General features: G+C 43.1%; 1 protein-coding gene across 3 annotated transcripts in view; it reads right to left on the bottom strand.

Moving 5' to 3' along the window:
* wdhd1 (WD repeat and HMG-box DNA binding protein 1) overlaps positions 1 to 20117 on the bottom strand; it is a 104908-nt gene that overhangs the window by 20115 nt on the left and 64676 nt on the right. For all 3 annotated transcript variants that reach the window (XM_061815837.1, XM_061815840.1, XM_061815839.1), the window contains exons 18-23: positions 19574 to 19705; positions 19281 to 19495; positions 19004 to 19134; positions 13139 to 13170; positions 12899 to 13063; positions 12499 to 12641 (exon numbers count right to left, since the gene is read on the bottom strand). In XM_061815837.1, the coding sequence (XP_061671821.1) occupies positions 12499 to 12641; positions 12899 to 13063; positions 13139 to 13170; positions 19004 to 19134; positions 19281 to 19495; positions 19574 to 19705 (818 nt within the window). The remainder of the gene's footprint in view (positions 1 to 12498; positions 12642 to 12898; positions 13064 to 13138; positions 13171 to 19003; positions 19135 to 19280; positions 19496 to 19573; positions 19706 to 20117) is intronic.

Below are 20117 nucleotides of genomic sequence, written 5' to 3'. Positions count from 1 at the left end.
TTCATCTGCTCACCCCTCCTTTTGACATTGTGTGTTTTCTAATAAAAAGAGTGCATGAGAGGCTGGTTCAGAACGTGTTTGGAGACTGTAACTGGCCTGTCTTTCACGTCCTCCTGATCAGAAGAAAGACGACTTTTTGTCTGTTATTTGTGCAACTATTCCAGCAAGTTTGGTGATAAACCTCGTTCAGCGTTCATTACTCTACCTTATGAAAGACACTGGCCAAAAATGACAACCACAGTAGGGTTCTCAGCCGAAAACCTCTGCTGTCAGAAAAGAATACAAAAGCTCGTCTCAAATTTTCCCAAAAACATCTTGGTGATACTCGAGAGTTATGGAGAAATATGAAAACAGAAGAAAGACGACTTCTTGTCTGTAATTTGTGCAACTATTCTAGCAAGTTAGGTGATAAACCTAATGTTTTCTTGGTCCTTCGAGCTGGATTCCAAGATACCTGAGGATGCCAGCTTCAGAGTCAATTTCAAGGAAGCCCGTGACCATGGCAACACAGACCCGTTAAGGGACTGGTCCTCGAACTCACTAACTGGGATCTGAGGGTTGACAGAAATCCAACTGACAAGAAGACATCTTGGTAAGAACAATTTTCTTACGAGGTATAAGTAATTGTTGATGGGAAGTCTGCGCGAAGGTGCATTGCAGTCTACACGAAGGTAACGTTTAGGAGATACAGTTAAATTCCCTATAACAAGGACGGACTCGTCTGTAGAGGTTACAGTTAAATTCTGTGAGAGGTAACGAGGGTGGACTCGTCTGTACATTAAAAGGTAATAAACGAGGACGGACTCGTGTGCACTTAAATTCCGTGGAAATAAACGAGGTTGGACTCGTGTACTTACTTAAATTCAGAGTTAAATAAAATACAGTCTGTATAAAATCTTGTTATTTTCCTTTCGGCTTGTCCCGTTAGAGGTCGCCACAGCGTGTCATCTTTTTCCATCTAAACCTATCTCCTGCATCTTCCGAACACCAACTGCCCTCATGTCTTCCCTCACAACATCCATCAACCTTCTCTTTGGTCTTCCGCTCACTCTTTTGAATGGCAGCTCCATCCTAAGCACCCTTCTACCAAGATACTCAATCTCTGGCCTTGGAACATGTCCAAACCAACAAGTCTGCTCTTTTGAACCTTGTCTCCAAAACATCAAACTTTGGCTGTCCCTCTAATGAGCTCATTTCTAATCCTATCCAACCTGCTCACTCCAAGAACCTCAACATCTTAATTTCTGCTACCTCCAGTTCTGCTTCTTGTTGTTTCTTCAGTGCCACCGTATCTAATCCGTATATCATGGCCGGCCTCACGACTGTTTTGTAAACTTTGCCCTTCATCCTAGCAGAGACTCTTCTGTCACATAACACACCAGACACCTTCCGCCAGCTGTTCCAACCTGGTTAGACCCGTTTCTTCACTTCCTGACCACACTCACCATTGCTCTGGATTGTTGACCCTAAATATTTGAAGTCCTCCACCCTCGCTATCTCTTCTCCCTGAAGCTTCACTCTTCCCCCTCCACCTTTCCCATTCACGCACATATATTCTGTTTTACTTCGGCTAATCTTCATTCCTCTCCTTTCCAGTGCATGTCTCCATCTTTCTAATTGTTCCTCTGCATGCTCCCTGCTTTCACTGCATATCACAATATCATCTGCGAACATCATGGTCCAAGGGGATTCCAGTCTAACCTCATCTGTCAGCCTATCCATTACCACTGCAAAGAGGAAGGGGCTCAGAGCTGATCCCTGATGCAGTCCCACCTCCACCTTAAATTCTTCTGTCACACCTAAGGCCCACCTCACCATTGTTCTGCTGCTATCATACATGTCCTGTACTATTTTAACATACTTCTCTGCCACACCAGACTTACGCATGCAGTACCACAGTTCCTCTCTTGATACTCTGTCATAGGCTTTCTCTAGATCCACAAAGACACAATGCAGTGCCTTCTGACCTTCTCTGTACTTTTCCACTAGCATCCTCAAGGCAAATAACGCATCTCTGGTACTTTTTCTGGGCACGAAACCATACTATTGCTCGCAAATACTTGTGTCCTGAGTCAAGCCTCCACTACTCTTTCCCATAACTTCATTGTGTGGCTCATCAACTTCATACCTCTATAATTGCCACAGCTCTGAACATCGCCTTTGTTCTTAAAAATGGGAACTAGAACACTTTTCCTACATTTTTCAGGCATCTTTTTGCCCGCTAGTATTCTGTTGAATAAGCACCAGTCAACACATTTCCATCTCTATCCTTAATCACCCTTACCTGCTGTACATCCTTCCCATCTCTATCCCTCTGTCTGGCCAACCTGTAGAGATCCTTTTCTCCTTCTTTCGTGTCCAACCTGGTGTACATGTCATCATATGCCTCTTGTTTAGTTTTCCCAACGTCTAACCTTTGCCCTACGTTGAATCATAATGTATTCCTTTCACCTCTCCTCGGTCCTCTCAGTATCCCACTTCTTTGCTTTCCTTGTATGACTTCCTGTGTTTTGGGGTTTCACCACCAAGTCTCATTCTCCGCTTTCCTACCAGAAGACACACCAAGTACTCTCTTGCCTGTCTCTCCGATTACCTTGGCTGTCGTAGTCCACTCTTCCGGGAGCTTCTGCTGCCCATCGAGAGATCATCGAGAGCCTGTCTCACCTCTTTCCGAAAGGCCACACAAAATTCTTCCTTTCTCAGCTTCCACCACATGGTTCTCTGCTCTACCTTTGTCTTCTTAATCTTCCTACCCACCACCAGTCATCCTACACACCACCATCCTATGCTGTCGAGCAACACTCTCCCCTACCACTACCTTACAGTCAGTAACCTCCTTGAGATTACATCGTCTGCACAAAATATAATCCACTGACGTGCTTCTACCCGCGCTCTTGTAGGTCACTATATGTTCCTGCCTCTTCTGGAAATAAGTGTTCACTACTGCCATTTGCATCCTTTTTACAAAATCCGCTACCATCTGTGCCTCAAAGTTTCTTTCCTGGATGCCATACTTAACCATCACTTCTTCGTCGCCCCTGTTTCCTTCACCAACGTGTCCATTACAATCTGTACCAACCACAACTCTATCTGGGATGCTCAGAACTACTTCATCTTGTTCCTTCTGCAATTTCTCTTTCAACTCTGTCACATCCTTCCTTTGGGGCATAGCCACAAATGACATTGTGCATAACACTCAATTTCAAATTTCAGCCACATCACTCGATCTTATACTCTTGACCTCCAAGACATTCTTAGTCAACTCTTCCTTTAAAATTAAGCCTACTCCATTTCTCTTTCCATCTTCTTCATGCTAAAATAATGTAAACCCTGCTCCTAAACTTCTAGCCTGACTACCTTTCCACCTGCTCTCTTGGATGCACGATATATGAACCTTTCTCCTCATGATCATGTCAACCAAGCTTCCTGAGCTTTTCCTGTCAAATTCCCAACTTTCAAAGTCCCAACACTCAGTTGTAAGCTCTGTGAAATTCTCTTCTTCTTCTGCCGACGTATCCGCTTTCATCCTTTTCTTTGTCTTCGACCCACAGTAGCTGATTTTCCACCGACGCCATGCAGGTTAATAGTCCCAAGGGCGGGCGTTGTTAACCCGGGCCACAACCGATCCGGTATGGTATTCTTTTAATGAACACTTACATTGATATGGCACAGTTTTACACGGATGCCCTTCCTGCCACAACCTTCTGCATTTATCCGGGCTTGGGACTGGCCTACACTGCAGTATAAACCGTGTGTGATTGTGTAAACGAGTGTTTGAGAGACAGGATAGCAAGTGACGACTTGTTTGGAAGCAAAGGCAATATTCCTCTGCAACTTCTGTGTAGAAGCCTGAGGAATACCAAGCAAGAGTATTTAACAGTCACCCTGTCTAATACAAAAACGCCAACCGTCATACACTCTTTGCTCCAAATTCACAAAATGGGGAAAAATATTAGTAAACAAAAGGAAAGGGACAACTTATCTTGCAAGGATTGTAATTTTCCCGAAGCACAAAGCCCAGATAAGCTAGCCATATTAATTCGCAAAAAATAATTCAGTTGAAAAATGACAATAGAAATAAAGATGACCTTACTAAAATGGCCTAAGATGGGTATGGCGATACCTAATGGTGGTTACAAGAGAGGACAGAGTCAGGAAAAGGAAAGAACAAGATAATGAATAGAGAAAACCAACCACACCCCTCTACCCTGACTTAGACCACCACTCAGAATGACTTGATCAGACAGAACTGACTTGAAATGGTCGAAAAGACTGGGAGGACTACTATCTCCAGCACAGACTGCTGCACAAATGACCAATTTATGGCGCCGACCTGACTATTTAGTGTATAGGACTTGGACTATGAGTGATGTTAAAAATGTGTGGAAGATAACACTTCACACAAAGCCGACATGAATCAATATGTAGAAGATATGGAAAATTTGAAAATTCAGATAGCAACCCAGCGTTATAGACAGACCAAATTATACTAAAATAGAAGAAAAACAAAAGATGATGAGCATTTTGAACGAATACAGAGTGAGAATGACAACTGTATTGAAGATTTACAGTGGCCTGCAGGAAGAATAGGCCATTTCAACAGCAGTTGACATAATCTCCATGGAGGTTTAACAGACACAAATTACAGATTAACAAACATTACATTGGCCTGACTACTGGCACATTGGAGGGATATGTAAATCATGCCCTCAATGCGGAGAAAATTCTAAAAGATAAAAAGAAACAGACAAGTTACAACTTTAATGGGAAAAACACTGCTACAGCAAGCACATTTCCTGACATAACACAATAAAATGAATGAAAACTTTCTTAATGTAACAATGTGGTACAAAAAAAAAAAAAAAAAAAATCCAGCCTTTGTTCTTAAAAATGGGAACTAGAACACTTTTCCTACATTTTTCAGGCATCTTTTTGCCCGATAGTATTCTATTGAATAACTTGGTCAAAAACACCACAGCCATCTCTCCTAATTGCTTCCATACCTCCACCGGTATGTCATCAGGACCAACTGCCTTTCCATTTTTCATCCTTTGTAGTGCCTTTCTGACTTCCCCCCTACTAATCATTGCCACTTCCTGGTCCTTCACAGTGAGTAACTCAAAATGACATTGTTAAAATGGACAGAAGAATCAGAAAAAGTTTTCTGTGCGATAAAGAAGGAACTATTGTCAGATTATCACAAATCCTTTATGTCGATTGTAGAATGTAAAGGTCATTTTATGACCTCAGTTTTAGTGCAACAACATAGAGACTTAGGATTACCCCAGTGTGTAAGAGCAGTTATTGTGACATCTATTGCTATAGAAACACGTTCAACCATAGTTGTGTTCCATCCTCTGATTCTTAGAGTACCACATGCAGTCCTTGCATTGCTTTTGAAGACAAACAAGTGACATTGAACCCAGCAACAATGTTTACCACGTCATGGGGATGCTGCAAAACATGATTGTCAAAAGTTAGCAGAACTATCAACCAAAAGTAGAAGTGGCCTTAGAGATCAGCTTTTAGAAAGAAGAGAAGTGCTATTTGTAGATGCTCATCTATGAAAATGCATGGTACAGACACAATATGCATATGCAACACTGCATTGGTGATACTCGAGAGTTATGGAGAAACATTCTGTGTACGGACGAGTCAAAAATTTAACTTTTTGGAAAATGTGCAGCCCGTATCATATGGTGTAAAAATGGCAAAGCATTGGATAAAAATATTATGCAAACAATGAAGCATGGTGGCAGCAGTGTAATGGTCTGACCCTGCTTTGCTACCTTCATGACCAGGACAACTTGCTGTGATTGATTTCATTAATTCTGTGGTTTACCCGAAAATCCTGTAGGAGACCGCCAGCCATCAGTTCGTCCCCTCAAACTCAAGTGCTCAAGGATCATGTAGCCGGACAATGATCTAAAGCACACCAGCAAGTCCACCACTGAATGGCGAAGAAAAAGTAACGTTTTGAAGTGGCCAAGTGAAAGTCCTGATTTAAACCTAATAGAGATGCTGTGGTATGACCTAAAAGAGGCTGTTGAAGCTAGAAAAACAATCTCAAATATAGTGGAGTTGATGTTGCTGGGGTTCTGCTGACTTTATCAAGCCATGATCTCCAACGATAACTGCACAGCATTGTGTGAAGTGGTTGGGATGAGAATTAGTACTTCCAAATCTGAGACCATGGTCCTTTGTCTGAAAAGGGTGGCATGCCCTCTCTGGGTCAGGAAAGAGATCCTGCCTCAAGTCGAGGAGTTCAAGTATCTCGGGGTCTTGTTCACGAATAGAGTGGGAGATATACGGGTGGATCGGTGGAGCGTCTGCAGTGATGCGGGCTTTGTATAGGTCAATTGTGGTAAAGAGTGAGTTAAGTTGAAAGGCGAAGCTCTCAATTTACCATCTATGTACGTTCCTACCCTCATCTATGGTCACAAGCTGTGGGTCATGACCAAAAGAACAGGATCCTAGATACAAGCGGCCGAAATGAGTTTCCTCCGCAGGGTGTCTGGGCTCTCCCTTTGAGACAGGCTGAGAAGCTCGGTCATCCGGGAGGGACTCAGTGTTGAGCAGCTGCTCCTCAGCATTGAGAGGAGCCAGATGACGTGGCTGGGGGATCTGATCCAGACTTTTCCCTAGTGAGGTGTTCAGGGCACGTCTGACCGAGGACACGCTTATGGCTCTCGGCTGGCCTAGATCCCTCTGGAAGAGCTGGATGAAGTGGCTGGGGAAAGGGACGTCTGAATATCCCTGCCGAAGCTACTGCCTTCACAACCCGATCAGAAAAGCGGTAGAAGATGGATGGATATAGATGTACAGTGAAGAAAACACTATTCAGGACCTAAACCCTGAAGTGATTTACAGTGGAGAAAACAAGTATTTGAACACCCTGGTATATTGCAAGTTCTCCCTCTTAGAAATCATGGAGGGGTCTGAAAATTTTATCGTAGGTGCAAGTCCACTGTGACAGAGATAATCTAAAAAGAAAAATGCAGAAATCACAAAGTATGATTTTTTAACGATTTGTGTGATACAGCTACAAATAAGTTTATGAAAACCTGACAAAACTAATGTTAATATTTAGTACAATAGCCCTTGTTTGCAATTACAGAGGTCAAACGTTTCCTGTAGTTGTTCACCAGGTTTGCACACACTGCAGGAGGGATTTTGGCCCACTCCTCCACACAGATTTTCTCTAGATCAGACAGGTTTCTGAGCAGTCGCTGAGAAACACGGAATTTCAGCTCCCTCCAAATATTTTCCAAAGCAGGTTGCTTCCACCCCAATGCTTCACAGTCGGGATGGTGCTCTTGGGATGGAACTCATCATTCGTCTTCCTCCAAACATGGTTAGTGAAATTACGACCAAAAAGTTCCATTTTGCTCTGATCTGACAACAAAACCTTCTCCCATGACTCCTCTGTATCATCCAAGTTGTCATTGGCAAACTTAAGACAGGCCTTGACATGTGCTGTTTTAAGGAGGGGAACCTTCCGTGCCATGCATGATTTTAAACCATGACGTCTTAGTGTATTACCGAAAGTCATCTTGGAAACGGTGGTCCCAGGTCTTTTCAGGTCATTGACTAATTCCTGTGGTGTAGTCCTGACCTGATTCATTACCTTTCTAAGTATCATTGAGATCCCAAGAGGTGATATCTTGCATGGGGCTTCACTCCGATTGAGATTGACCATCATGTTTAGCTTCTTTCATTTTCTAATGATTGCTCCAACAGTGGACCTTATTTCACCAAGCTCCTTGGCAATTTCTCTGGAGCCCTTTCCAGCCGTGTGCAGTTGTACAATGTTGCGATGGCTCATCTCCGCCGCAGAAGTAGATCGGACGGGGACGCGGTTTGGCCGTGATCGCATATCATCTGAATATGGCTCGAAACAAAAGTGGAATATTGCCCCAAGGGCTCGAAACAATAGTGTAATATTGCCATGGTAACTTCACTCAGTTGTGTGGTGTTCTTTTCGAAAAGAGCTTCCGTGTCAGAAGGGGCGCGTTTGTCTCCCATAGTTAGGGTGGACCTCGTGTTTTCATTGGCGAATGTCCGGGTGAAGTCACGGACAGAGGATTCAGCCAATATGGCGACCACTTGGATATCATAGAATGACACTTCTGCAACTTTGCGCATGGATGACGTGGTCTCCGCTGACATTTATTTTTTCGTATAGACATTGAAGTGAATAATGTTATCTGCATTTTTCATTACAATATCTATTTTAGAATGTTTATAGAGATGACACTTGGGCTTTAACTTCAGTGTGTGGCTCATCAACATTATTCCTCTATAATTTCTACAGCTCTGAACATCACCTCCATCCATCCATCCATCCATCCATCCATCTTCTACCCCTTCTATGGGTCAGGTAGCGGGGAAGTAGCTTCAGCAGGGATACCCAGACTTCCCTTTCCCCGGACACCTCTTCCAGAGGGATCCCGAGGCTTTCCCAGGCTAACCGAGAGACATTGCCTCTCCAGCGTTTCCTGGGTCATCCACGGGGTCTCTTTCTGGTGGGACATTACCCGGAACACCTCACGAGGGAGGCGTCCGGGAGGCATCGGGATCAGATGTCCAAGCCACCTCATCCGGCTCCTCTTAATGCGGCGGATGAGCGGCTCGACACTGAGTCCCTCCCGGATGACCGAGCTTCTCCCCCTATCTCTAAAGGAGAGCCCGGACACCCTGCAGAGGAAACTCCTTTTGGCTGCTTGTATCTGGGATCTTGTTCTTTCAGTCACGACTCATGGCCCATGCCCATAGGTGAGGGTAGGAATGTAGATCGATTGCTAAATTGAGAGCTTCTTCTTTCGACTTTGCTCTCTCTTCACCACAACAGACGAAACAAAGTCACCATTACTGCAGACGCTGCAGTGATCCATCTGTCAATCTCCCACTCCATTCCCTCACTCGTGAAAAAGACCCCAAGATACTTGAACTCCTCCACTTGGGGCAGGATCTCATCCCCAACCCAGAGATGGCACGCCACCCTTTTCCGACTGAGGACCATGGTCTCAGACTTGGAAGTGCTGATTCTCGTCCCAGCCGCTTCACATTGGGCTGCGAATCGTTCCAGTGAGCGTTGGAGATCACGGTTTGATAAACCCAACAGAACCACATATCTGCAAAAAGCAGAGATGCGATGTTGACGTCACCAAACCGGACACCCTCGACACCTCGGCTGTGCCTAGAAATTGTGTCCATAAAAGTTGTGAACAAAATCGGTGACGATGAGCAGTTATGGCGGAGTCCAATTTTCCCCGGAAATTAGTCCGACTTATTGCCGGCAACGCAGACCAAGCTCTGACAGTGGTCGTACAGGGACCGAACAGCCCGTATTAGGGGGCTCGGTACCCCATACTCCCAAAGAACACCCCACAAGACTCCCTAAGGGACACAATCGAACGCCTTCTCCAAGTCCACAAAACACATGTAGACTGGTTGGGCGAACTCCTATGCACCCTCAAGGATCCTGCTGAGGGGGTCGAACTGGTCCACTGTTCCACGGCCAGGACGAAAACCACATTGCTCCTCCTGGATCTGAGATTTGACTTCCCGACGGACCCTCGTCTCCAGCACCCCTGAATAGACCTTAACCAGGGAAGCTGAGGCGTGTGATCCCCCTATAGTTGGAAAACACCCTCCGGTCCCCCTTCTTGAAAAAGGTCTATCAATCCAGAGGCACTGTCCCCGAAGTCCACACGATGTTGCAGAGGCATGTCAACCAGGACAGCCCGACAACATCCACAGACGCTAGGAACTCCGGGCGAATCTCATCCACCCCTGCGGCCCTGCCATCAAGGAGCTTTTCAACCATCTCGGTGACATCTACTCCAGAGATAGACAACTCCGCCTCAGCTTCCTCATGGGATGGCGTGTTGGTGGAATTGAGGAGGTCTTCGAAGTATTCTCCCCAGCGACTCACAAAATCCCGAGTTGAGGTCAGCAGTACCCCATCCCCACTATACACAGTGTTGACGGTGAACTGCTTCCACCTCCTGAGATGCTGGGCGGTGTACCAGAATTTATTCGAAGCTGTCGTGAAGTCGTTCTCCACCTCACCTCATCTCACGACCAGGTTTTGGCCTCAGTGACTACCCAAGCTGCATTCCGCTTGGCCCATCAGTACCCATCAGCTGCCTCAGGAGTCCCACTGGCCAAAAATGTCCGACAGGACTCCTCCTTAAGCTTTACAGCATCCCTCACTGTTGGTGTCCACCAACGTGTTCAGGGGTCGCTGCCACGACAGGCACCGACCACCTCACAGCCACAGGTCTGGTCGGCCGCCTCAGCTGGATGTGCGGAACATCGTCCACTCGGACTTAATGTCCTCCGTCTCCCCCGGGACGTGAGAAAAGTTCTTTCGGAGGTGGGAGTTGAAATTCCTTCTGACAGGGGAATCTGCCAGCCGTTCCCAGTAGACCCTCACGATACGTTTGGGCCTGCCACGTCAGACCAGCATCTTTCCCCGCCATCGGAGCCAATTCACCACGAGGTGGTGATCAGTTGACTTCACCCGAGTGTCCAAGACACGCGGTCACAAGTCCGACTACATGACCACAAAATCGATCATCGAACTGCGACCTAGGGTGTCCTGGTGCCAGGTGCACGTGGACAACCTTCTTCTTGAACATAGTGTTGGTTATGGACAATCCGTGATGAGCACAGAAGTCCAGCAACAGAACACCCAATATATACAGTTATGTATACAATGTATATACACATGTATCAGTCACTTGCATTTGACGGGCGTGATCACGCTCGCACGCCATCAATTTGTTACGAGGAGAAAAAAAGAGATAATGAAAGACGTCACTTATTTTGTGTCGCCTTGACATTAATTCATGTTTATTTCATAAATGTTGCAAACAAAACAAGCCTGATGCTAAACAATCAGTATTCACCTGGAAACAGGAAATGCAAGTTAATTGTACTGAGCATGTTTGGAAGTGATGCCAAAAGCAGATGTTCCGAGCAGCTTCACGTACTGCGAGCGCATTTACGTCGAAAGTCATAAACATGAGCCATGTCGAAGGAAATTCAGTTACACCAGGGGTGCTCAATGCGTCGGTCACGAGGCAGTTTTGGATGATAGCGTGACAGCGTGTTTAAAAAAAAAAAAAAAAAAATAGACAGACTATCATCCACCTCGTTGCTTGATTCAGGCGTGGCTAATAAATAGAGCGCACGGAAATGAACGCGCGTACACTCCACCCCACCAGCCCCCCCTACCCTCTCCTCCAAAAAAGCTGGATGAAGCGGCTGGGTCGTCTGGGTATCCCTGCTAAAGCTGCTGCCCCTGTGACCCGACCCGGAGATGCGGTAGAAGATTGATGGACGGATAGACGGACTTTAACAAAGCAGAATTCAATGACAAACTCCAAGTACAGACAGCAAACTGATGCCCCACCAAGGAAAAGCACTTACTGGACCACTGCTATGGCACACTGAAGGACTTGTACCGTACTATTACCAGTACAGCTTCAGGCTCACCTGATCATTATTTAATTCATAAACACACAAATAGAAATGAAACGGCACGGTTCACGCGGTCATATATCCCAGCATGTATTGCGCACTACATCTTCTACAGGGGAAAATAGAGTCGGTGGCTGCTTACCGAAGTTGTGAGACCCGTTTCGGCTCAATATTGATCCATATATAAGGAGCACCGGATTATAAGGTGCACTGTTGGCTTTTGAGAAAATTAAAGGCTCTTAGGTGGGCCTTATAGTGCGGAAAATACGGTACGCTAAAGTAAAACCTCAAGACCGTTCAGTCTGTTTAGATTGGAGTGTCTTTGAAACGTCAACTGGCAGCTTAGATGAATATGTGGACACCATTACATAATAACACACAACTTAATTTGTGATCTTATTTCTTCTACATTTTCTGTGTATGCATTGCTTGGGTTGGTCCCAACATCAGGCGAAATTTTTTCAGGAGGACCTTTGGAAACATTTGTTGACAAAAATGGTGACGTGTTAAGTTCTGATTTTAGCCACTGTAAAAACAGACAAGCTCAAGCATAATAGTCCTACTTTAAAGCTGTAATTTAAAAACTAAACTCTTGAGGTTATCCGAGACGATGTTAAATAAATTAATGAGGAGAGGAATCTCAACACTTAAAATAGCTGATTAGAATGAATTACAGGTATAAAACGTAAACGTGATATACTACCATCATTTATTTATTTCTTATTATTATTTATTGCATCTGAATAGTATAAGTATAGTATAAGTAATAATGCATAGTAAGTTTCAGGTGTGCAATGTACACGGGTAGAAGACTTCTCCATCTCTGGGTTTGCATTATACTCAAGAGCGCATACACGAGAAATTACGGTATATCACATAGTTCTGTGAACATCATCCTCTTCTGTATTTACAACAATTGATACAAAGGGAAAGCTTTTTGTGTCATTTTTCATAAAGATAAACTGCTGTATTTCTAAAAACGAAGGAAAGGCCATACCCAACTTTTACCTCTTAGTTTCAGACTTTTCTGTTTGTGACAGAGCACTTGACAGATCTGCTTGCTTGGATTGATCATCTCTGGCCTCATTATTTTCCCGAGCCTTCTTTATGACTGCCTTTTTATCAGTCATTTGCAGGAGAGTGGACTGAGCCTAGATGGAAAATCAGACCAAAAATGATGTAAAACAGTTATTTCCATTATTTTGTGTTTGATAACTATAATACTAACTATAAAATTGAAAAAATGTTTGTGCCATATGCCATGGATATTTTACACTGTCAAACAAACACGTGCTGCATGTATGGTTCTTGTAGAATCTGTGCTTTCAGTTTCACATCATTGTAACAATTAGCCACTCTAATAAGGACCACAGAAAAAAATGAAATAAAAAAAAAAAAATACCAGTACCTTTGTCTTTGCTTGAGTGGGGAGTGGTTTGAAGATGGGGCTTTTGTTTGACTTCCTTACAGATGCACTTAGTGGAGCAGACTTCCTGCTAGAAGTCATTTTGTCAAGGATGTTTCCCATTCGAAGTTGACAGGATACAGGAGAGGACTTCCCCAAACTGAGAACCTGTATGCATCCCATTGAAACATTTAATCTGATTAACATATAAAAACATTTGTTTGAAATATGTCCAGAACTCACCTTGAAAGGGTTGGAACGTCCACCTTTGCTAGCTAGAGGAAGAAAAAAAAAATAGACCAACGATGAGTTATTTTAGTATGAATGTAGTGCATAATTTTTCTGTACAATTATGCTCCAATATTCATAATCACATTGATGCTATGGAGGGGAAAGTGGGGCATAAATTACGTCTCCTGAATATTAATATTTCTTCATGAACATCATGGTTGAATCTGTTTTCAGACACATTGCCGTTCATTCTCCCATCCCATTTGGGGCTGATTTACAGTTGTCTCAAATAGCAGATTCTAAATTACATGTTCACTTACTCAAAGATTGAGCACGCTGTTTGCAACAGATGTCAAGGTGGTTTGAGATGGCCATTTCTGTAGCTCTGATGGTTTATAACATGGAAAATGTCCTGAAGCGTAAAATGATGTTTTAAGTGATGGAATTGGAAATGTTAGTGGAAGACAAACAAAGCTACCAAGTGTCTAATACTCATATTTTCCCTGATTTTATTCAAAAAGAGTGCAAGGTAACTGGATGCATCTGCCTATACTGCATCGCATTGCATTTAAAATTCAGAACAGCACACCTGAAAAACTGCTTGGGAGGGGCCAACACCACCTAGTCAGTGTGCTGAAATAAAAAAATGCAGTTAAAACGAATTTGCTCATGTTATGTCCTTAAATTAAAGCTCCATAACTGTATTCTTGAACAAATGTGACTTCTTTTTTTGTTTCTTTTATTTCTAGAACATTTACAGTGAGCCTTTACGCTCCATGTTTTTTTTAATGCACCATATTTTAGGATTGTAGAGGTCTTAAATTCTCTTCTAAATTGAGACATTGTGCCTTATGTGCACACAAACCTGGTTACCACATAACTTGTTGAATCAAGAAATCACTTAAATAGAACATGAAGTAGACTACATGATCTCAAGAAACAATGCATCATGACACAATTCAAATAAATTTGAGAAGAAATGAGAAAAAAATTATTAAAATAGATCAGTCAAGAAAAGGTTAGAAAGTCATTTACAGGGCTTTGGGGCTCCAGCGAACCTCTGTAAAAGCCATTATCCACAAATGGAGAAAACTGGGAACAGTGGCACACCATTCCAGGAGCGGACAACCAACTAAAATGACTTCAAGAGTGTGATGACGACTCATCCAGGACCTCACAAAATAACCTGGAAGATTATCGACAGACCTGCCGGCCTCGCTGGCCTCAGTTAAGGTCAGTTTTAATGACTCAACAACAAGAAAGACACAGGCCAAAAATGGCATCGATGGGAGAGTTCCAAAGTGAAAATCCCTGCTGTCAGCAAAGAATACAATAGTTCGTCTTAAATTTACCCCAAAACATATTGATGGTCAAAACTTATGGAAAAACATTCTGTGGATAAAAATTGAACTTTTTGCAAGGTGTGCAGCCCGTTACATCTGGCGTTAAAATGGCACAGCGGTTGATAAATAGAACAGTAAGCCAACAGTGAAGCTTGGTGGTGGCAGTGTGATGGTCTGGGGCTGTGTTGCTGTCCCGAGACGAGGAAAACTTGCTGTGATTGGTGGAACAATGAATTCTGCTGTGTATAACAAAATCCTGAAGGAGAACGTCCGGCCATCAGTTCCGACCCACAAACACAAGGGCTGTTGGATCATGGACAACGAACCGAAAAACACAAGTGAACCTCTAAATGGTTAAAAAAAAAAATAATAATTAAAAAAAAAGGAAGATTTTGGAATGGGCAAGTCAAAGTCCGGATTTAAATTCAATTGAGATGCTGTGGTGTAACCTTAAACGGGCAATTCACGCGAGAAAACCCCCAACATGGCAAAGTGGAAACAATTCTGCAAAGAAACAAAATTCTTCCAGAGCGATGTGAAAGACTCATCACCAATTATCGCAAATGCTTTATTTCAGTTATTGCTGCAAAGGGTGGCATAATCAGTGATTAGAGTCCGGGGGCAATTACTTTTTCACAGACTGTCAGAAAGGTCTGGATTTTTTTTTTTTGTGCCTTATTAAATTGAATTGTCATTTAAAAACTGCATTTTGTATTTCTATGGGTTGTCTCTGAGTGATATTAAAATTTGTTTGATGATTTGAAACCTGTGTGATGGTTATCCAAAAATGTCTTGGAAGTGGAACTAGATTAATTAGTTCTGAGCATCCCAAATACAGAGAGAGTTGTGCTTGCTGCATATTGTAATGGACCTGTTGGTGAAGGAAGGAGGGGTGATCAAAAAGTGTTGGTTATGTACGGCATCCAGGAAAGGAACTTTGAGGGACAGATGGTTGTAGACTTTCCAAAAAGATGGAAATGGCAATAGTGAACACTTATTTCCAGAAGAGGGAGGAACAAATAGTGGCCTGCAAGAGTGGCGGTAGAAGCACGCAGGTGGATTATATTTTGTGCAGATGATGTAATCTGGAGGAGGTTACTGACTGTAAAGTAGTGGTTGGGGAGAGTGTAGCTCGACAGCATAGGATGGTGGTGTGTAGGATGACTCTGGTGGTGGGTAGAAAGATTAAGAAGACAAAGGTAGAGCAGAGAACCATGTGGCGGAAGCTGACAAAGGAAGAATGTTGTGTGAAAGAGGTGAGACAGGCTCTTGATGGACAATGGAGTGCCCAGAAGACTGGACTACAACAGCCAAGGTGACTTTGTGGTGGAACCCCAAAATACAGGAAGTCATATAAGGAAATAGAATAGCGAAGAAGAAGTGGGACACTGAGAGGAATGAGGAGAGGCGAAAAGAATACATTGAAATGTGGGGCAAAGGAGGATATGGCATATGATGACATGTACACCAGGTTGGAAAAGGATCTCTACAGGATGGCCAGAGAGAGGGATAGAGATGGGAAGCATGCGCAGCAGGTAAGGGTGATTAAGGATAGAGATGGAAATGTGGTGACTGGTTCCAGTAGTGTGCAAAATAAATGGAAAGAATACTTTGAGAAGTTGATGAATGAAGAATATGAGAGAGAACGAAGAGTAGAAGAGGCAAGTGTGAAGGACCAAGAAGTGACAATGATTAGTAAGGGGGAAGTTAGAAATGCACTAAAGAGGATGAAAAATGGAAAGGCAGTTGGTCCTGATGACATACCTGTGGAGGTATGAAAGCAATTAGGAGAGGTGTCTGTAGAGTTCTGAGCCAACTTATTTAACAGAATACTCGTGGGTGATAAGATGCCTGAAGAATGGAGGAAAAGTGTGCTAGTTCCCATTTCAAGAACAAACGAGGTGTTCAAATCTGTGGAAGCTATCGAGGTATGAAGTTGATGAGTCACACAAAGAAGTTATGGGAAAGAGTAGTGAAGGCTAGACAGAAGTAAGTATCGAAGAGGAACAGTACGGTTTCATGCCTAGAAAGAGAAAAATATGCATATGCATTATTTGCCTTGAGGTTGCTAGTGGAGAAGTACAGAGAAGGTCAGAAGGACCTACTTTGTGTAGCTGCGTTTGTGGAGCTAGAAAAAGCCTATGAAAGAGTGCCAACAAAGGAACTGTGGGACTGCGTAAGTCTGGTGTGGTGGAGAAATATGTTAGAATAGTACAGGACATGTATGATGGCAGCAGAACAATGGTGAGGTGTGGCGTCGATATGACGAGAATTTCAGGTGGAGGTGGGACTGCATTAGGGATCGGCTGAGCCCCTTCCTGTTTGCTGTGGTAATGGATAGGCTGACAGATGTGGTTAGACTGGAATCCCCTTGGGCCATGATGTTCACAGATATTGTGATATGTAGTGAAAGGAGAGAGCAGGTGGAGGAACAATTAGAAAGGAGGAGGCGTGCACTAGGAAGGAGAGGAATAAAGATGAGCTGAAGTAAAACAGATTATGTGCATGAATGAGAGAGGTGGAGGGGGAAGAGTGAGGCGACAGGGAGAAGAGATAGCGAGGGTGGATGACTTCAAATACTTGGGGTCAATAATCCAGAGCAATGGTGATTGTGTTAAGGAAGTAAAGAAACTGGTCCAAGAGGGTTGGAACAGCTAGCGGAGGGTGTCTGGTGTAGTATGTGACAGAAGAGTCTCTGCTAGGATGAAGGGCAAAGTTTCAAAAACAGTGGTGAGGCCGGCCATGATGTATGGATTAGAGACGGTGGCACTGACGAAACAACAGGAAGCAGAAGTGGAGGTGGCAGAAACGAAGATGTTGAGGTTCTCGCTCGGATTGAGCAGATTGGATAGGATTACAAATTACCTCATTAGAGGGACAGCCAAAGTTGGATGTTTTGGAGACAAGATTCAAGAGAGCAGACTTCGATGGTTTGGACATGTTCAGAGACAAGAGAGTGAGTATATTGGTAGAAGGGTGCCGAGGATGGAGCTGCCAGGCAACAGCGCGAGAGGAAAACCTTTGAGAAGGTTGATGGATGTTGTGAGGGAAGACATGAGGTCAGTTGGTGTTAAAGAGGAAGATGCAGGAGTTAGGATTAGATGGAAAAAGATGACATGCTGTGAAAACCCCTAACGGGACAAGCCAAAAGGAAATGAAGATGATTCAATGTCTTATGTTACACATTTATATGCATTACGGGAATGTGTGGCACCAACCTTAGATTCCTTAACATTTTGCGGGAGTTTGCCATTTTACGATCATTAGCGTAGCATATTTGTTGCTACTGCACCAAACATAATGGAAATGGATGCCCGTGAGTTTGTTTTAAGTTAAACTAAGACAGAAAATGTCGACTACAATGCCTCGTTATGTAGCCGCTTTTAAAAGAAAAGTGTAACCACTCCTGCCGACGAAGTTTTTTTTTAATGTGCCCATCACTTTCGTTTCTACATAGTTTGAGCTCTCGTTTTGATGGCAACCTGACGCTATAGAGGAGCTGTTACAGATTGTAGCCGAACGGAGGACAAGCGACTGCGCGATTACCACTGTGGAGCGTCGAATCAAAGTACCGACAATGAGGAATAAAGTGAACCAAGACTCTTATGTTTAGAAAATGTTTCCTCATAAATGCCATGGATGGCAAAGAGAATGGCATGCTGGGGTAGGAAGATGGGATCATTGTTCATGATGCAATGCAGGAGGCACAGGAACAGGACCAAGTCATTCATGATAAGTTCCACAATGATGCACCAAAGGTAGCTATTTTGGAGCTTTTTCAGATTGGAGATGATTCAGATGCTTCTTTTGAAGGCTTGTTCAAGAATGTGTAATGAAGTGGGTAAACTGCGCCACTCACAAATTTATACACAAATATAATGCAAAAAAAAAAAAAAAAAAAAAAAAAATCTGCACAAAATTTATTTTAAACTGTTAAATCGTTTTAGATTTAAGAATGTAATACGAGTTATCAACAGTATTAATAAAGTATTATGCCATCATTGAGCATTTATTTTAATTGGTTGAGGGATTCTGTTCTGACAATTACAGGGATCAGGACAAGTGTGTCCTGTGGCCTGTCTCGAGATATACATTACCGCTACATTAGCAGATGATTGATTGATTGTTGGACAAGATTTTTTAAGAAACAATACACATACAGACAATTAAAGGACAAACCTAGCAAAATCGAATTCCAGATGATTCCTAATATTTTGAGCACATGGATAGCAGCAAAATGGTGGTGAGCATTGTGCATTGGTAGAAGGGTTTTCCTCATTTTTTCTACATCAACTTTTGGAGTGTTCAATATATTCAGGACGAACTATACAAGAAATGGTACATTTGGATAATTTCAAATGTAAACAGACTTTTTATGAGGCATATCTTACTGAGAGGGGCTCCCGCCCTTAAAAGCGATCTTTAGAACTTTGGGAAACAGGTTAAGACATTCAGTCACACCGAAGCCATATGAGTAAGGGATTCATTATAGGCTCTAAGAAGAATGTGTACACAGAATTAAGGGCAGACTGACATTTTGGAGCTTCTAGTCCATCTTGAGATGCCATTTCCTCTTGGTCCTCATCCTTTTCAAACTCTTGGTCTGGCTTGTCCTCCAGTGTCTGTCTGTGGTGATAGTTTTCTTTGTGCTCAATCTGGTCATACCTGTCCATATATAAAAGTGAATTAAATCATGGAAGTTTAATATAGATTTTTATACAGAACTAGTGTGGCACCTAACTGCAGTGTTACGAGTTTAGCAGTTTAATCTTCCACTACAAATGTCAATTCACTTCATATTTTAGCATTACCCCGATAATGTCCGCCTGATGTCAGAGTGCTCTGTCTCCTCCTCCTGTTCACTATAAATCTGACTGGCTTTTTCCAGCGCAATCTCACTGAGACGTTGTGCGAGAGCCATGTGTCTTGACCTTGAAGCGTATTGAATGGCCAGCGACACCACATTTTGGGTCATTAGTTCTGCTAACTCAACACAGCGAAATTCTCTTTCCATCTTACATGACAACTGTAAGAATCAAAATTTAAATGATTAGACAGGATGAAAAAATGATAACAGAAAAAGTAGTTAAACTTTTATACTGACTGCAAACATCTTCATCAGCACCTCCTGGTGTTCTTTCTCTGACTGACTTTGTCCCACCTCATCTATTTCATAGCCGCAAGAGGATAGGAAGCTGTAGTGGTTGTGGAAGAGCACTGAACGCCAGAACTGTTCCTAGAAGATTAAAAATTAAAATCAGCTTGTCGACAGTGCATTGGAAAAGTATTCACAGAACTTCACTTTTTTTCACTTATTAAAGCCTTTTTCCTAAATGACAACCTTTTCCCCCCTCAGAATACTAGACACAAAACCCCATGACTTTTGTTTTTCTGAAATGTTTGCAAATATATTAAGCATTTAAAAAATTAAGAAACCATGTGCCCTGCGATTTACTGGCGACCAGTTCAAGGTGTAAATTGCTATTCCCCCAAAGTTATCCCGGATAGGCTCCAACAATCCTGCAACGCTTGTGAGGATAAGCGGGGTGGAAATGGACATGAGTAAGTTTTCAGGGCCTTTGCCATTACATGGCTAACTAACAAGTTACACTACGATTTCTGAGAACCGAGAACACATGTACAAGCCA

This window comes from Syngnathoides biaculeatus, chromosome 3 (assembly GCF_019802595.1).
Source record: "Syngnathoides biaculeatus isolate LvHL_M chromosome 3, ASM1980259v1, whole genome shotgun sequence".
Taxonomy (NCBI): Eukaryota; Metazoa; Chordata; class Actinopteri; order Syngnathiformes; family Syngnathidae; genus Syngnathoides; species Syngnathoides biaculeatus.
Note: the sequence above shows the minus strand (reverse complement) of the source record. Positions and strands in the feature narration are given on the sequence as shown.